The sequence below is a fragment of the Macrosteles quadrilineatus genome, unplaced genomic scaffold (genome assembly GCF_028750875.1).
Source record: "Macrosteles quadrilineatus isolate MER2022 unplaced genomic scaffold, UCM_ALF_1.0 Scaffold_3__2_contigs__length_128488019, whole genome shotgun sequence".
In the NCBI taxonomy this organism is placed as follows: domain Eukaryota; kingdom Metazoa; phylum Arthropoda; class Insecta; order Hemiptera; family Cicadellidae; genus Macrosteles; species Macrosteles quadrilineatus.
Window position 1 is genome coordinate 40,354,874 of NW_026542596.1, and position 12,851 is coordinate 40,367,724.

Here is a 12,851-nt window from a genome sequence, read left to right on the forward strand (position 1 = left end):
TAGAACTCTCGAGCGAGAAGCATGTGTATATGATAACTTCCCTCTACTATAAATCCAAAAAAATGGTCCTTAAGCGACTAAACATTATACACTGAGCTAAAGCGCCCTGACAATCGCAGTCAAGAACGCCGCCATTGTGAAAAAACCCGCATCGATTTCCCATCCTCAACCCGACAATTACACATATCCATTCACATCACGTAAAAAGCAGATAGTTTGTGCGGCAAACCGACCAATTAGCAGTCAATTACAAGGTTCGGCTCCGCGGAGATGAGGGGGAGAGGGGAGGGGTCAAGCAGACGATTTGTTATGTTTCATAATCCTATCGCAGGTGTGTGAAGGACGCGGTTGCGTAGGAAGACACTCTGAGGTCGTAGGTTACAGGTGTCCTCAAGGCGGTCCGGTCATCGTCGACCTTGACAGCGACGATTGCTTCTCAGTTTCCCGAGAAACTAATTTGCCGTCGCGCGAAAGAGTGACTATTACTTGGGCAATCGCAATACGCGTGCTTGGAACAGTGAGGTCAGCCGTTGCTCAATGGTTGTAATTGTAACAGACTCGGTGGCAACAATCGGCTCCTGGAAGATTCCACGATTGGAAATCGCATTTGAAGGACAATCAGTGGAATTCAGTTAAATGAAGTAAATAACAAGTTTTTCCCTGAAGATAATCCTCGGCCTTGATTTATGTAAGCCCGAGTATTATTGATCAGACTAGAACAGAAGAATCTTTGATTTGAATTTTGCAAAACTCGAGACCACTGGCCACTATAGTCTTGCATTGATAACACTCTGGTGCTTCTTGAGAAAAGCACGACCTATGAATCTGAACGATATATTATAACTACTTGATGATCCAAACGAATGCTTGTCAGTCTATAGTCTACAAAGAAATAGAACAGATAAATCTTTGATCTGTACTGTACAAAACTGGATGTGTTCAAAGAGAACTCAATCAAGTCTGAAACATTGACAACCACAGAAAGTCGTGCACTGGTGTTTCTTGAGAAAAGCACGGCTAGTGAATATGAATGAAATAATATAGACACTTTTATGATCCAAACGATTGCTTGTCAGTCTAAGTCTGCAAAGAAATAGAACATATGAATCTTTGATCTGTACTGTACAAAACTGGATGTGTTAAAAGAGAACTCAATCAAGTCTGAGACATTGACCACCACAGAAAGTCTTGCACTGGTGTTTCTTGAGAAAAGCACGTCTAGTGAATCTGAATGAAATAATATAGCCACTTTTATGATCCAAACGAGTGCTTGTCAGTCTACGTCTGCAAAGAAATAGAACAGATGAATCTTTGATCTGTACTGTACATAACTGGATGTGTTCAAAGAGAACTCAATCAAGTCTGAGACATTGACCACCACAGAAAGTCTTGCACTGGTGTTTCTTGAGAAAAGCACGTCTAGTGAATCTGAATGAAATAATATAGCCACTTTTATGATCCAAACGAGTGCTTGTCAGTCTACGTCTGCAAATAAATAGAACAGATGAATCTTTGATCTGTACTGGACAAAACTGGATGTGTTAAAAGAGAACTCAATCAAGCCTGAGACATTGACAACCACAGGAAGTCTTGCATAACGCACTGGTGTCTCTTGAGAAAAGCACGGCTAGTGAATCTGAATGAAATAATATAGCCACTTTTATGATCCAAACGAGTGCTTGTCAGTCTAAGTCTGCAAACAACTAGAACAAATGAATCTTTGGTCTGAGCCGTGCAAAACTCGATGTGTTCAAAGATAACTCAATCAAGTCTGAGACATTGACCACCACAGAAAGTCTTGCATAACACACTGGTGTTTATTGAGAAAAGCACGTCTAGTGAATCTGAAAGAAATAATATAACCACTTGATGATCCAAACGAGTGCTTGTCAGTCATAGTCTGCGAAAACTAGAACAGTAGAATCTTTAATCCGAATTTTGCAAAACTCGATTTCATCAAAGGAAACTGATATCCAAACCAAGCCAACTGAGACAACCACTGTAGAAAGTCTTGCATTGATAACACACTGGTGCTTGAGAAAAGCGTGCCTAGTGAAAACTGGATGAAATAATAGAACCACTTGATCCAACTTGTGCTTGTCATTCTATAGTCTGCAGTTGTAGACAAGCCCCTTGAGTTCATCTGGCAGAACCTCATTGATTCTAAAGGGAACATCTGAATGGCCCCGTCACGGTCGGCAAGGTCATTTCCTGCCATTATACACGCCAGGAGGGTGCCGAGGGTGGAGTAGTCTTGGTTTGGAGTCTTTCACAATTCACCACTCCGTGTTTGCATAACTCCAGCGGAAAATGCTGCTTGTCAAACGTGAAATGTGAAACCTCCCGACACCGAAGCGCTTTCACGAATTCAAACATTCGCTGAATGCCTCCGGCTTGAAGGTTTAAGTAGTTTAAATTCGCAGCTTGCACAACCTTGTTTGTCAACTTGTAAAATTAGCGGGAAAGGGATTAGGTTAGGAGGATTATCTTTTCTGTGCAAATAACACTATTTAGAACGACGGATTGACGATGGTAAAAAAAACAAAGTTACTAATGTGTATTTGACCATATCGAAAATATCTTGGCCACAATCAAATCAGAGTTTCAACATTTAAATTTGCATAAATGTATTATTCGCATTATACATCGCTACAACAATTTATTGGTTATGAGACCTTTTCATACAACTTGAATATCTTAGAAAACCCCCTTGGTATTATTACCATAAATTGCACAAAGTGAATTACATTGCGTTACGGAATCGGCGATCTTACCAATTCGGTAAACAGCGTTAGTCTAAAGGCAAAAGATTAAACCACGTCCTATAGTAAAAACACACACCTAGAATACGAAAGATGTCCTCAAAAACTATAGTTCGGCCGCTTAGAAAGCGACCTCTCCTAGCATTAGTTAGCATTAGCGCGCAGGCTGAACTATAGTTGAAACTCCACTATGGACGATGAAACGTAAATTTGACAATATTATTTATTAATATGCCAAGATTCACAAAATAAAGTAAAGAAATGTCAACCCCCTATGACCCCAACCTATTTTATATAGCTACGTGTTATTTTCAATAGCAATGGAATACGTTTACGAAACATTGCACGCAAGTGTAGAAGATAACTTTAAAATTTGGAAATTGTATGAATATTTTAAAATATTTCGAATGCAAAAAATGACAGTCAATAGAGTCTAAGAATCCAGATGAAAGATAATTTTAAAATTATTGTTCTCAAGAGTCGTGTTATTAGGGTCTATATTTTAGTGTGAAACTGACAAAATGATCCATAAAACCTCCACCGACATCTTAACTGTCAGAAAATATACAACTATCAAACACAATCTATTTTCTGTCGCCAGACGTCAGAGACGAATCCTGGAATGAAAGCAGAGTGGAATAAACAGCCGGATTATATTTGGAAACCACTAACCAACCACTAGCTTTCTACCCCCGTCACAGTTATTCCTGAACCCTCGAGGTTTCAAGGATGATTCACTTTCGAAAGGCGATCTAATTAAATTGTTTGTACGAGTCAGAAAATTGTCACACTCTCCACATTTATCACACTGACAAGGTATTTGTGGGTGTCAGGGAAACCCATGTAGGTACAATAATTTGTTGACAATATACAATTTGTTATTTTTTCTTATCGCATATTCAAGTCTAAATACGAAATATCACTTCATGTAGACGCAACAGACATACTAAAAAAACATACTACGACGCAACGTAGGCATATTTTAACCCATGAAGTATGAAATGAAGACAATATTGTGTAGCTTTGTTATCGACCACTTAGAACCACTTATTATAAGGCCCAGTGATCTAAAGACGGCTGGGTCCAGATTTAAAATCGTCAGAATTAACTTTCCTTGAATGACCAGGTTCCGAAATAACTGCTGAAGATGGGAACATCAATTGAGGCAGCAGAGAACTGGGTCGACTGGAGGCAGACTGTTGACGAGGCCAAAACCCTCTAAGGTTTTAATGGCCAAGTAGATAAGGTAAGAAATTAACTTTTCTCAGGATCAAACCAGCGACTTTTAAATTATTTATAAAATCCCTACAAGCAATCATTTTCAAAGATAATGCGCAGGTAAAATAGTTAAACGGAAATAAAAATGTCTGATTGCCTGAAATAAAACATCACTCAAAAGAAAGCATTACAAATATACAATTCACAATTAATATTCGTTTTAAATTCAATGAAGACAAGATGTATGTTTGTCTTGACGGACGATGAGATTATTTTTAGCTTTGTTGACGCAACGTGAAGCGTTTACAGGAAACAATAAATATTCCCTGAGAAAAGTTTCAGGAAACTACAAATGCATGTGCATTCAAGTTGCACGTGATGACCACTTTGACCTTCATTGTCATTGAGTCAAGGCGTCGTTTCTTCACACCTCATGAATAGAATTGATGAAGATGAAGATTAACATAAGTAATAAATAGTGTGAGTTTCTAGTAAACTATTTAACAATTGCAAAGAGCTTATTCCATATCTGTGATGTTGTTATACCAGAGTTGCTATCTTGGGCGTCACCACCAATAAAAACAGATATTGGCTAAAATAAAGTAAAAGCCAAAAAGTTTTTATTCTATGGAATGTATAGAAAGGTTTTCCTGTACCTACACAGATATATAAAATATTATATTACTGTAACCAACTGAAAAAGGAGGAAATCCTACCTTTGGCCGAGATCTTCCCGAAGGTCTCCGTAGAGTCGACACGTACAATGCCCTCGCATTCGGAACATCGTCGGTGTACAAAACGTCGGTGACATGGCCATTAACGTAGACCCACACTTTAGCCATTTCGGCAAAGTTAACACCATTTGGCACAAACGAACAACGAAGTTCTCAGGCAAAAGTGTTGACACAAACACAAACACATGACTTGCCAATGAAAGTCAAACAAACGAGTAAACTATTGGACACGTTTCGCAGCGTTATGCTAACTCCAACGTTTGGAAAAGTGCGTAAACACTTAAAGAGTTTTACTTGAGCGTTCGAGAAGGTTAACCGAGCACTATGTGGGCATATCACCAGTTCACAGATGACCTTGGACGTTAAGTCGTAAACAAGTGGAATCCTCTGGCCCGTCACTGGACACCCGAACACTCTGCACTACGATCATCCAATGGTCAGATACTGGCTAATCTCTAGGACGTCACCTTCTCCCACCTGGTCGCGGGTCTTCAAGGAAATCCTCTCTCTCGGCTGACTCACGCCTGCCTCCACAGTGTTACACTCGGCGAGGAGGTGGTGGTACGTCGTCACAACACTCACAACCACAACTGAACCACTCCCGGCCACCGCTGCGAGAAATCGCGTTGACGAATGACTGAGTCATCGGATATTTCGTGATTGTTGTTGTGAATAACAATGTCTTTGTGTAAGTATCGTAACCTTACGCTTCGCATTTAGCGATAAGACGAGTTTTGAACAAAAATTGTATTTTGTTATTGCAATTAAATGATAATACAACTACAAACATTGATATTACACTTAAGGGGGAATTCCTTAAAACCTCCACAAAAAAAATGTTTAATTGTATAAACTTTGATGGCCATCTTAATTTACTTTGCAATGAAATGGCGACCAAACAAAGTAGGTATTTTAAGCCAAGTATGAATGGAGATGAGTGTAGGATGAGTGGCGCGATCTTGTAGTCTTGTTAGTGACTAGGGCCGACATATTCCTTAGACAGAAATCCTTATTGATCTCAGAAATCAAGAGAACAAATAAACAAAACAGTGAACAAAGTTCAATAAAGAATCAATGACAATAAGGATTATTTATAGGCAACACTTTAATGCTTTCCAGTCTTTGGTTCCAGTACTCACACATTCCTCAGTCATCGCTACCTCAGCAGTTATCAGATCTCACTACAGTAGAAGATGTAGAGATATGATGATAGCCAGTGTACGAGGCAAGTACTCTAGCCTCACACATTCCTCAGTCATCGCTACCTCAGCAGTTACCAGAGCTCACTACGGTAGAAGATGTAGAGATATGATGATAGCCAGTGTACGAGGCAAGTACTCTATCCTCACACATTCCTCAGTCATCGCTACCTCAGCAGTTACCAGATCTCACTACGGTAGAAGATGTAGAGATATGATGATAGCCAGTGTACGAGGCAAGTACTCTAGCCTCACACATTCCTCAGTCATCGCTACCTCAGCAGTTATCAGATCTCACTACAGTAGGAAATGTAGAGATATGATGATAGCCAGTGTACGAGGCAAGTACTCTAGCCTCACACATTCCTCAGTCATCGCTACCTCAGCAGTTATCAGATCTCACTACAGTAGGAGATGTAGATATATGATGATAGCCAGTGTACGAGGCAAGTACTCTATCCTCACACATTCCTCAGTCATCGCTACCTCAGCAGTTATCAGATCTCACTACGGTAGGAGATGTAGAGATATGATGATAGCCAGTGTACGAGGCAAGTACTCTATCCTCACACATTCATCAGTCATCGCTACCTCAGCAGTTATCAGATCTCACTACAGTAGGAGATGTAGAGATATGATGATAGCCAGTGTACGAGGCAAGTACTCTAGCCTCACACATTCCTCAGTCATCGCTACCTCAGCAGTTATCAGATCTCACTACAGTAGGAGATGTAGAGATATGATGATAGCCAGTGTACGAGGCGAGTACTCTAGCCTCACACATTCCTCAGTCATCGCTACCTCAGCAGTTATCAGATCACACTACAGTAGGAGATGTAGAGATATGATGATAGCCAGTGTACGAGGCAAGTACTCTATCCTCACACATTCCTCAGTCATCGCTACCTCAGCAGTTATCAGATCTCACTACAGTAGGAGATGTGGAGATATTATGATAGCCAGTGTACGAGGCAAGTACTCTAGCTTCACACATTCCTCAGTCATCGCTACCTCAGCAGTTATCAGATCTCACTACAGTAGGAGATGTAGAGATATGATGATAGCCAGTGTACGAGGCAAGTACTCTATCCTCACACATTCCTCAGTCATCGCTACCTCAGCAGTTATCAGATCTCACTACAGTAGGAGATGTAGAGATATGATGATAGCCAGTGTACGAGGCAAGTACTCTAGCCTCACACATTCCTCAGTCATCGCTACCTCAGCAGTTATCAGATCTCACTACAGTAGTAGATGTAGAGATATGATGATAGCCAGTGTACGAGGCGAGTACTCTATCCTCACACATTCCTCAGTCATCGCTACCTCAGCAGTTATCAGATCACACTACAGTAGGAGATGTAGAGATATGATGATAGCCAGTGTACGAGGCGAGTACTCTAGCCTCACACAATCCTCAGTCATCGCTACCTCAGCAGTTATCAGATCACACTACAGTAGGAGATGTAGAGATATGATGATAGCCAGTGTACGAGGCGAGTACTCTAGCCTCACACATTCCTCAGTCATCGCTACCTCAGCAGTTATCAGATCACACTACAGTAGGAGATGTAGATATATGATGATAGCCAGTGTACGAGGCGAGTACTCTAGCCTCACACATTCCTCACTCATCGCTACTTCAGCAGTTATCAGATCTCCTCCTCACTTCCAGAGGTAGCCGGGGCCTCAGGCCGCCACCGACCATTCATTACAATCAAACTACGCGAATCCACTCTCGCTCGTCACGACAACACGTAATCGCCAACAATCAAACCTCGCCAAGCTATTCAGTCTTTGTTTTCAGATCAGTTAAGTGAGAATCTTCCCAGATTCTAAGATACTTTACACTTAAACAATCGCATCTTCTTTAGCTCAAAACGTAACGATATGACAGTCTGAATGAATAATACCTACAGAGCTGTATGCTAAAATAACTTTCCAATAAGATATCACGTACATACCACGAATACTAGAAAAATACCGGTATGGATCATAAACATAAACAAACGACTTTTTTTGGTCCTAAAGTAAACAAACCCCCTATACTAATAGCATTAATTAATATATCGTTTTGTTTAATTTCAGGCCAAAAACTTAATTTTCTTTATGTTTATGGTCCACCGCCAAGCCTTAGCCTGTAAAATGACCCTCGTCAAAGTGTTTAGGCAAACGGCACTAGGCGCCGTCTTTCACTATTGATCTTACATACAATCCTTAACCATTTAATTACTCAAAAAATGGAGTATAGACAATTGGTTTGAAATCAATTACCTAGTACCTTTGGATAGTCAACGCTAGTCTTATATCTAGTGTTGGAGAAAGCCTATAACCCGATTGGCCAAGAGTCTAAGCAGAGTTTGGTCAGTTTTAAAAAAATTCTTGTTAAAATTAAATTTAAAGTTGGGGAGCTATAAGTTGGTTCGCCACGTAAATAAACAAACGAGAGAACCGCTGAGGATTTACTTCCCTAAGTGGTGAGGTTTATAAGTCCCGGGCCCTGACCTTTGACCACGGTATATTCAAATTAGACTGAAACAACTCCGAGCGTCGAGCTCAAATTCGTGCCGGTATTTCGAGTAACGAGAAGGGCGATACATTGGTATGATTGATATACCTCAGTTATGCATCTTCCACCAGCCCAACATACATCTTTGCCCTAAACAAATTACTCTTCTGGAATGGCCTATTCAAGGGCCAAGCGAAAATTATTGTCAAATAAATTTTTAAAAACCTTAAAAAAATTGCACGACTATTTTAGCCATTTGAGGAGTGGGTTGACATGCAGAAAGCACAGAGATATCGGGTGGCTAAGCAAGTCCTTTTAATCCAACCTCCAGCGATCAGGAAAAAGGTGTAGGGAGTTTTCAAATTCGCTCCAAACAAAATGTCTTCGGTCATCATTTGTATCTCTTGTGATGACGAATCATATCTTTTCACCACACTATGATGTTTTTGGCTGTATTACATACGTTAATTGGTGGCTGAAAGTTACGTTTTGCTGGCCATGCCAGCTGTCGCCAATTTGGGGACCGAGCAGGTTTTTACAGGCCGGGGCCGCAAAATCAGCTGTCCGCTTACTTACTTAGAACATGAATGCGTTTTAAATACACAATCAAAATCCATACCATTGCAATATAGAATTGTGTTATTGTCACCGTTGCATAGCAACTATTTCTTTATATTTTTGCTGATTCCTCAAATTATTTCTAAAGTTGTAGTTGTGTTGACGATCAGTGTGCATTATTATAGTGGTGAATAGTGGTAATAGGGTATAGTGTGGTGAAAAATAGCGTTCGTACCACGGACCGAAATGGTTTTGCAGCTCTCGATCGTTTAAGTTCTCGACTTCGTCTCGAACTTAAAAACTATCTCGAGCCGGCAAAACCTCATTTTCGGCCCTTGGTACGAAATATACTATTACACTTTAGAGGTGTTTTCAACGGCTAAATGTTATGTTTTACATTCGCTAACAAAAATACGAGACCGGCAATTTACAGAATCTACCGACACACGGTTAACAAAAGGTTATAATAACGATCAACCATGAGGTTCCCCTATGACATGACGACTTGACTCTAGTGTCATGACGAGAATGAAATGTAAACTTGGTAGACATAAACAGACCTATAAATCCATCAAGTGCGAATGCCGCGCGAAACTCAAAACCAACCTTGCGTGATCTCACACACAGCAAGAAAACTAATTTCCGTTCATGCGCAAAAACACGGACAAGCGAACCGTGGAGGAAATGAATAGGAAGACGGGGAAACTGGCTGTCGTAGGACAGACAATTCTGTGACAGGTCAAGTTAGAGTCAGGACGATGACACAATAAACTACGATGTTAACAAGTTCGTAAATTGGTGGCGTGATATTGTAGTCATAAAAAAGATTAGGTCATGTGATCCGTCCAGACCTGGGGTATCAGGGATACGAAGGTTTGGATGGAAGCTACGAGTAACAAGAGATTGAAAATTTCACTTAGCATTTATTATAGGTAGCATATCACAAGAAGGTCGAATAAGATTTTGTTGTTGGGTCTTTTGTGGAATCATAAGGGTCTTAAGGGGTATCGCAAAAAGCAATACGGAATATACAGAAGCGATCCGTCAAAGGGTAATGTTGAAACGGAAAAGTTTTTAACAGAAGAAATCCAAACAGGCAGAGCTGTAGATGAAATAGGGGAACGTAGAAAATCTATTTTTGTGCTTTTAGACCACTGGTTGGATCATCAATGGGCTAAATAACTTGAAGAGCTTCGAGAAAACAAAGTGGGATAGTTACAAGCTGTTAAACAGAAGGAAAGGCTCGGTTACGGGTGAAAGAAACAGAAAATTAGAAGGGGGCTTACGAAATTAAAAGGACAAGGGAAAATCAAAGAAGAATAACTACCTACCGAAAAAGCCATGGCGATGGGCCTGATTCTGCGACCCACAGGAATTTCATTTTCCCTCAGTAGCTATGTGGATCATACATTCCTTTATGACTTGAAGGCGCAACGCAGCAAGGAAAGTCAAAACGGCATCAAGGGAACAGGTCAAGGGTGGAGGAACTGTAGTAGGTCAATACATGGTTCAAGCCAGGCTAATCGTCAATAGACAATACGGCATTGGATCATTAAGAGTTAATGATAATGATGATGGCGGCCAGTGACTCCGTCTCAGTGCACCGTTCCATGCTTTTGTCACTGTTTACATCCGGTAGCCGGGTTCTCTCCTTTTATCAGGATGATTGAGTGGCTTCTAACTACTGTACTTTCCTTGTCTTCAGCGATTCGTTCCTTTTGATTCAGCTGGGTATTGTACCACTGAACTACGGTTACTCATCGCCCTTGTTTGTGCTTGTGAAAGGTTCTTGTTGGAGCGAATCAAAGATCACCAAGGAGAATTAGCGTCTTGAATCATCAGTGTAGATCCTGATTGTACATTAGGAATGTTGGCCTGCAATATCCTTAAGTGTGTAATCTTCGGCTATTGATAGGACCAGCCATTCCATGCCCATTTTTAGTTGACACTAGATTAAAATCAAAATAGATGTAGTTGACGTGAGCCACGACATATTCCGCTGATGTACATCACTAATTTCTGAAGGTTTTCAACCAAGTCAAACTGATTGGATGACTTATTCTAAGCTATATAATCTGTTATGACCAGACTATTATGGTCCCAAGAATTAGGACAAAATAGAATTTTAGACAGTAGCGCAAACTATGTTCTGTTTGGATAACAATTGGCGACGGCTTTCCAAAATAATAATTGGAAACTTTCACTTTAATAAACTTAGAAGTACCCAAAACTATTGAACTTTGAATCTCTATGCACAATACCTTGCACTGTCATCACCGGGTTCTTATTTTACAAGCCTAACACAAACTGATCCAAAAATCCACTCATGTTACATTAACACCACAATGATCAAGACCTACCACATTTGGACTCTACGTCGTCGCGCCAACCATGACGGTCCAGAAGAGGCAATCTTCTAACGAAACAAAAGCAAAAGAACCCTTTTACCGAATCCTGGTAAAAAGCGGCAACGCATCTCGATTTAGTTCCACCCTGCGGGCACGTCGATGCGATCATCCCGACCAACAAAAGACGCAAGATTACGTCAGGGTTAGGATCTCTCCCCATGTCACGGTGAGAAGAAGACCAAGACAGATCAACGATCAACCCTTTGACATGGTCGGGCCGCTTAACGTGTACACCTCGCCTTCAAATCCCCATGTTGCTAGTTCGATTCTGGAGCTATTAATTAGTTAGTTATGGTATCAAACAAAATGTTTTCGAATCTTGCAAACCTCTAGTTTGGCCAAAGTGATGGACATCATCAAATCTCAATGTTGCTAGTTCGATTCAGGATTTGATTAAGAGCTATTAATTAGTTATGGTATCGAAAAAATTCTACGTTACTTGTAAACCTCTACTTTGACTAGAGTAATGGTAGCCATCAAATCCCAAGGTTACCGGTTCGATTCTTAACTCAGACTATATTTTTCATCGTATTTATACAACACTCTCCAACAAGTCATCAAATCAGGTAAACCATCGTATACAGGGAAACAAGAATGATAGGACAGTTCCCTTAAAAAAGAGTCAATGACGCTGCAAATAATACAAGTAGACAGGGCCTAGGAGACTCTTTAAAGCCAAACGTAAAACCTCTCTTCGGAGTAGACGAATTCGCTTGCCTCCAAGTCTGAAAAGGTGATACAGTAGTAATTATAGTAGATCTTAAACAAAATATAAAAAAACAACCAAAAAATTCGATTGGAAGCGCAAAATATACTGTAAGGTTAAAATGAATCCAACACTTTCGTCTTCTTTTGATAACTTATACGAATATGCAGTTCAACAAACTGTAGTTGTATTAACATCTTTAAATCACGCGTTATAAAAGCTACAACCTATTGTGATAAAGAAAGAGCCGATATATTCTGCCGTGAAGAAAATATCACCTTTGCAGAGTTGGCGTTCTGTCTGTTTCTTGTTGATATCGCTTAGTTGCACCTTCATAAATGGACGACCTTGACGACTGTTATTGGAACAGGAATTTCTCGCATTGCACCGCTGTGTTCAATGTTAAATTTGGTGATACAATATTAAACTTGTCTAACGTAACCATAATCAAACATTAAACATAATGGCTGTGCCATAATGCGATAAATATAGTATTTACACTCTACATTGTGGACTGGAGGTATTAAATAAAATCGATTTAGGGCTTATAACAACTGAATTATGTCAACAACTATTTTAATTTACACAAATAACAAAAGAAATACGGCATAATCTCAACGTTTGATTAGTTAACCATGCTTTAACAAACTATGAATTGGAATACTCACATTCATACTAATTGACATGATCACGCAACCGGGTGTATTGAACTTAAAAATCGTGTAGAATGGAATGAAATGTATTGTGTAGCATTGAT

General features: G+C 40.0%; 1 protein-coding gene across 3 annotated transcripts in view; it reads right to left on the reverse strand.

Moving 5' to 3' along the window:
• The window catches only part of LOC128988328 (rho GTPase-activating protein 20-like), a 247,851-nt gene that overhangs the window by 39,112 nt on the left and 195,888 nt on the right, over positions 1-12,851 (reverse strand). The window contains exon 1 of one of the 3 annotated variants that reach the window (XM_054409515.1): positions 4,697-5,155. The exons of the other annotated variants lie outside the window; for them this stretch is intronic. Within the exon in view, the coding sequence (XP_054265490.1) occupies positions 4,697-4,822 (126 nt within the window). The 5' untranslated portion in view covers positions 4,823-5,155. Of the gene's footprint in view, positions 1-4,696; positions 5,156-12,851 lie in introns of those variants that run through there. 3 annotated transcript variants of the gene reach the window in all.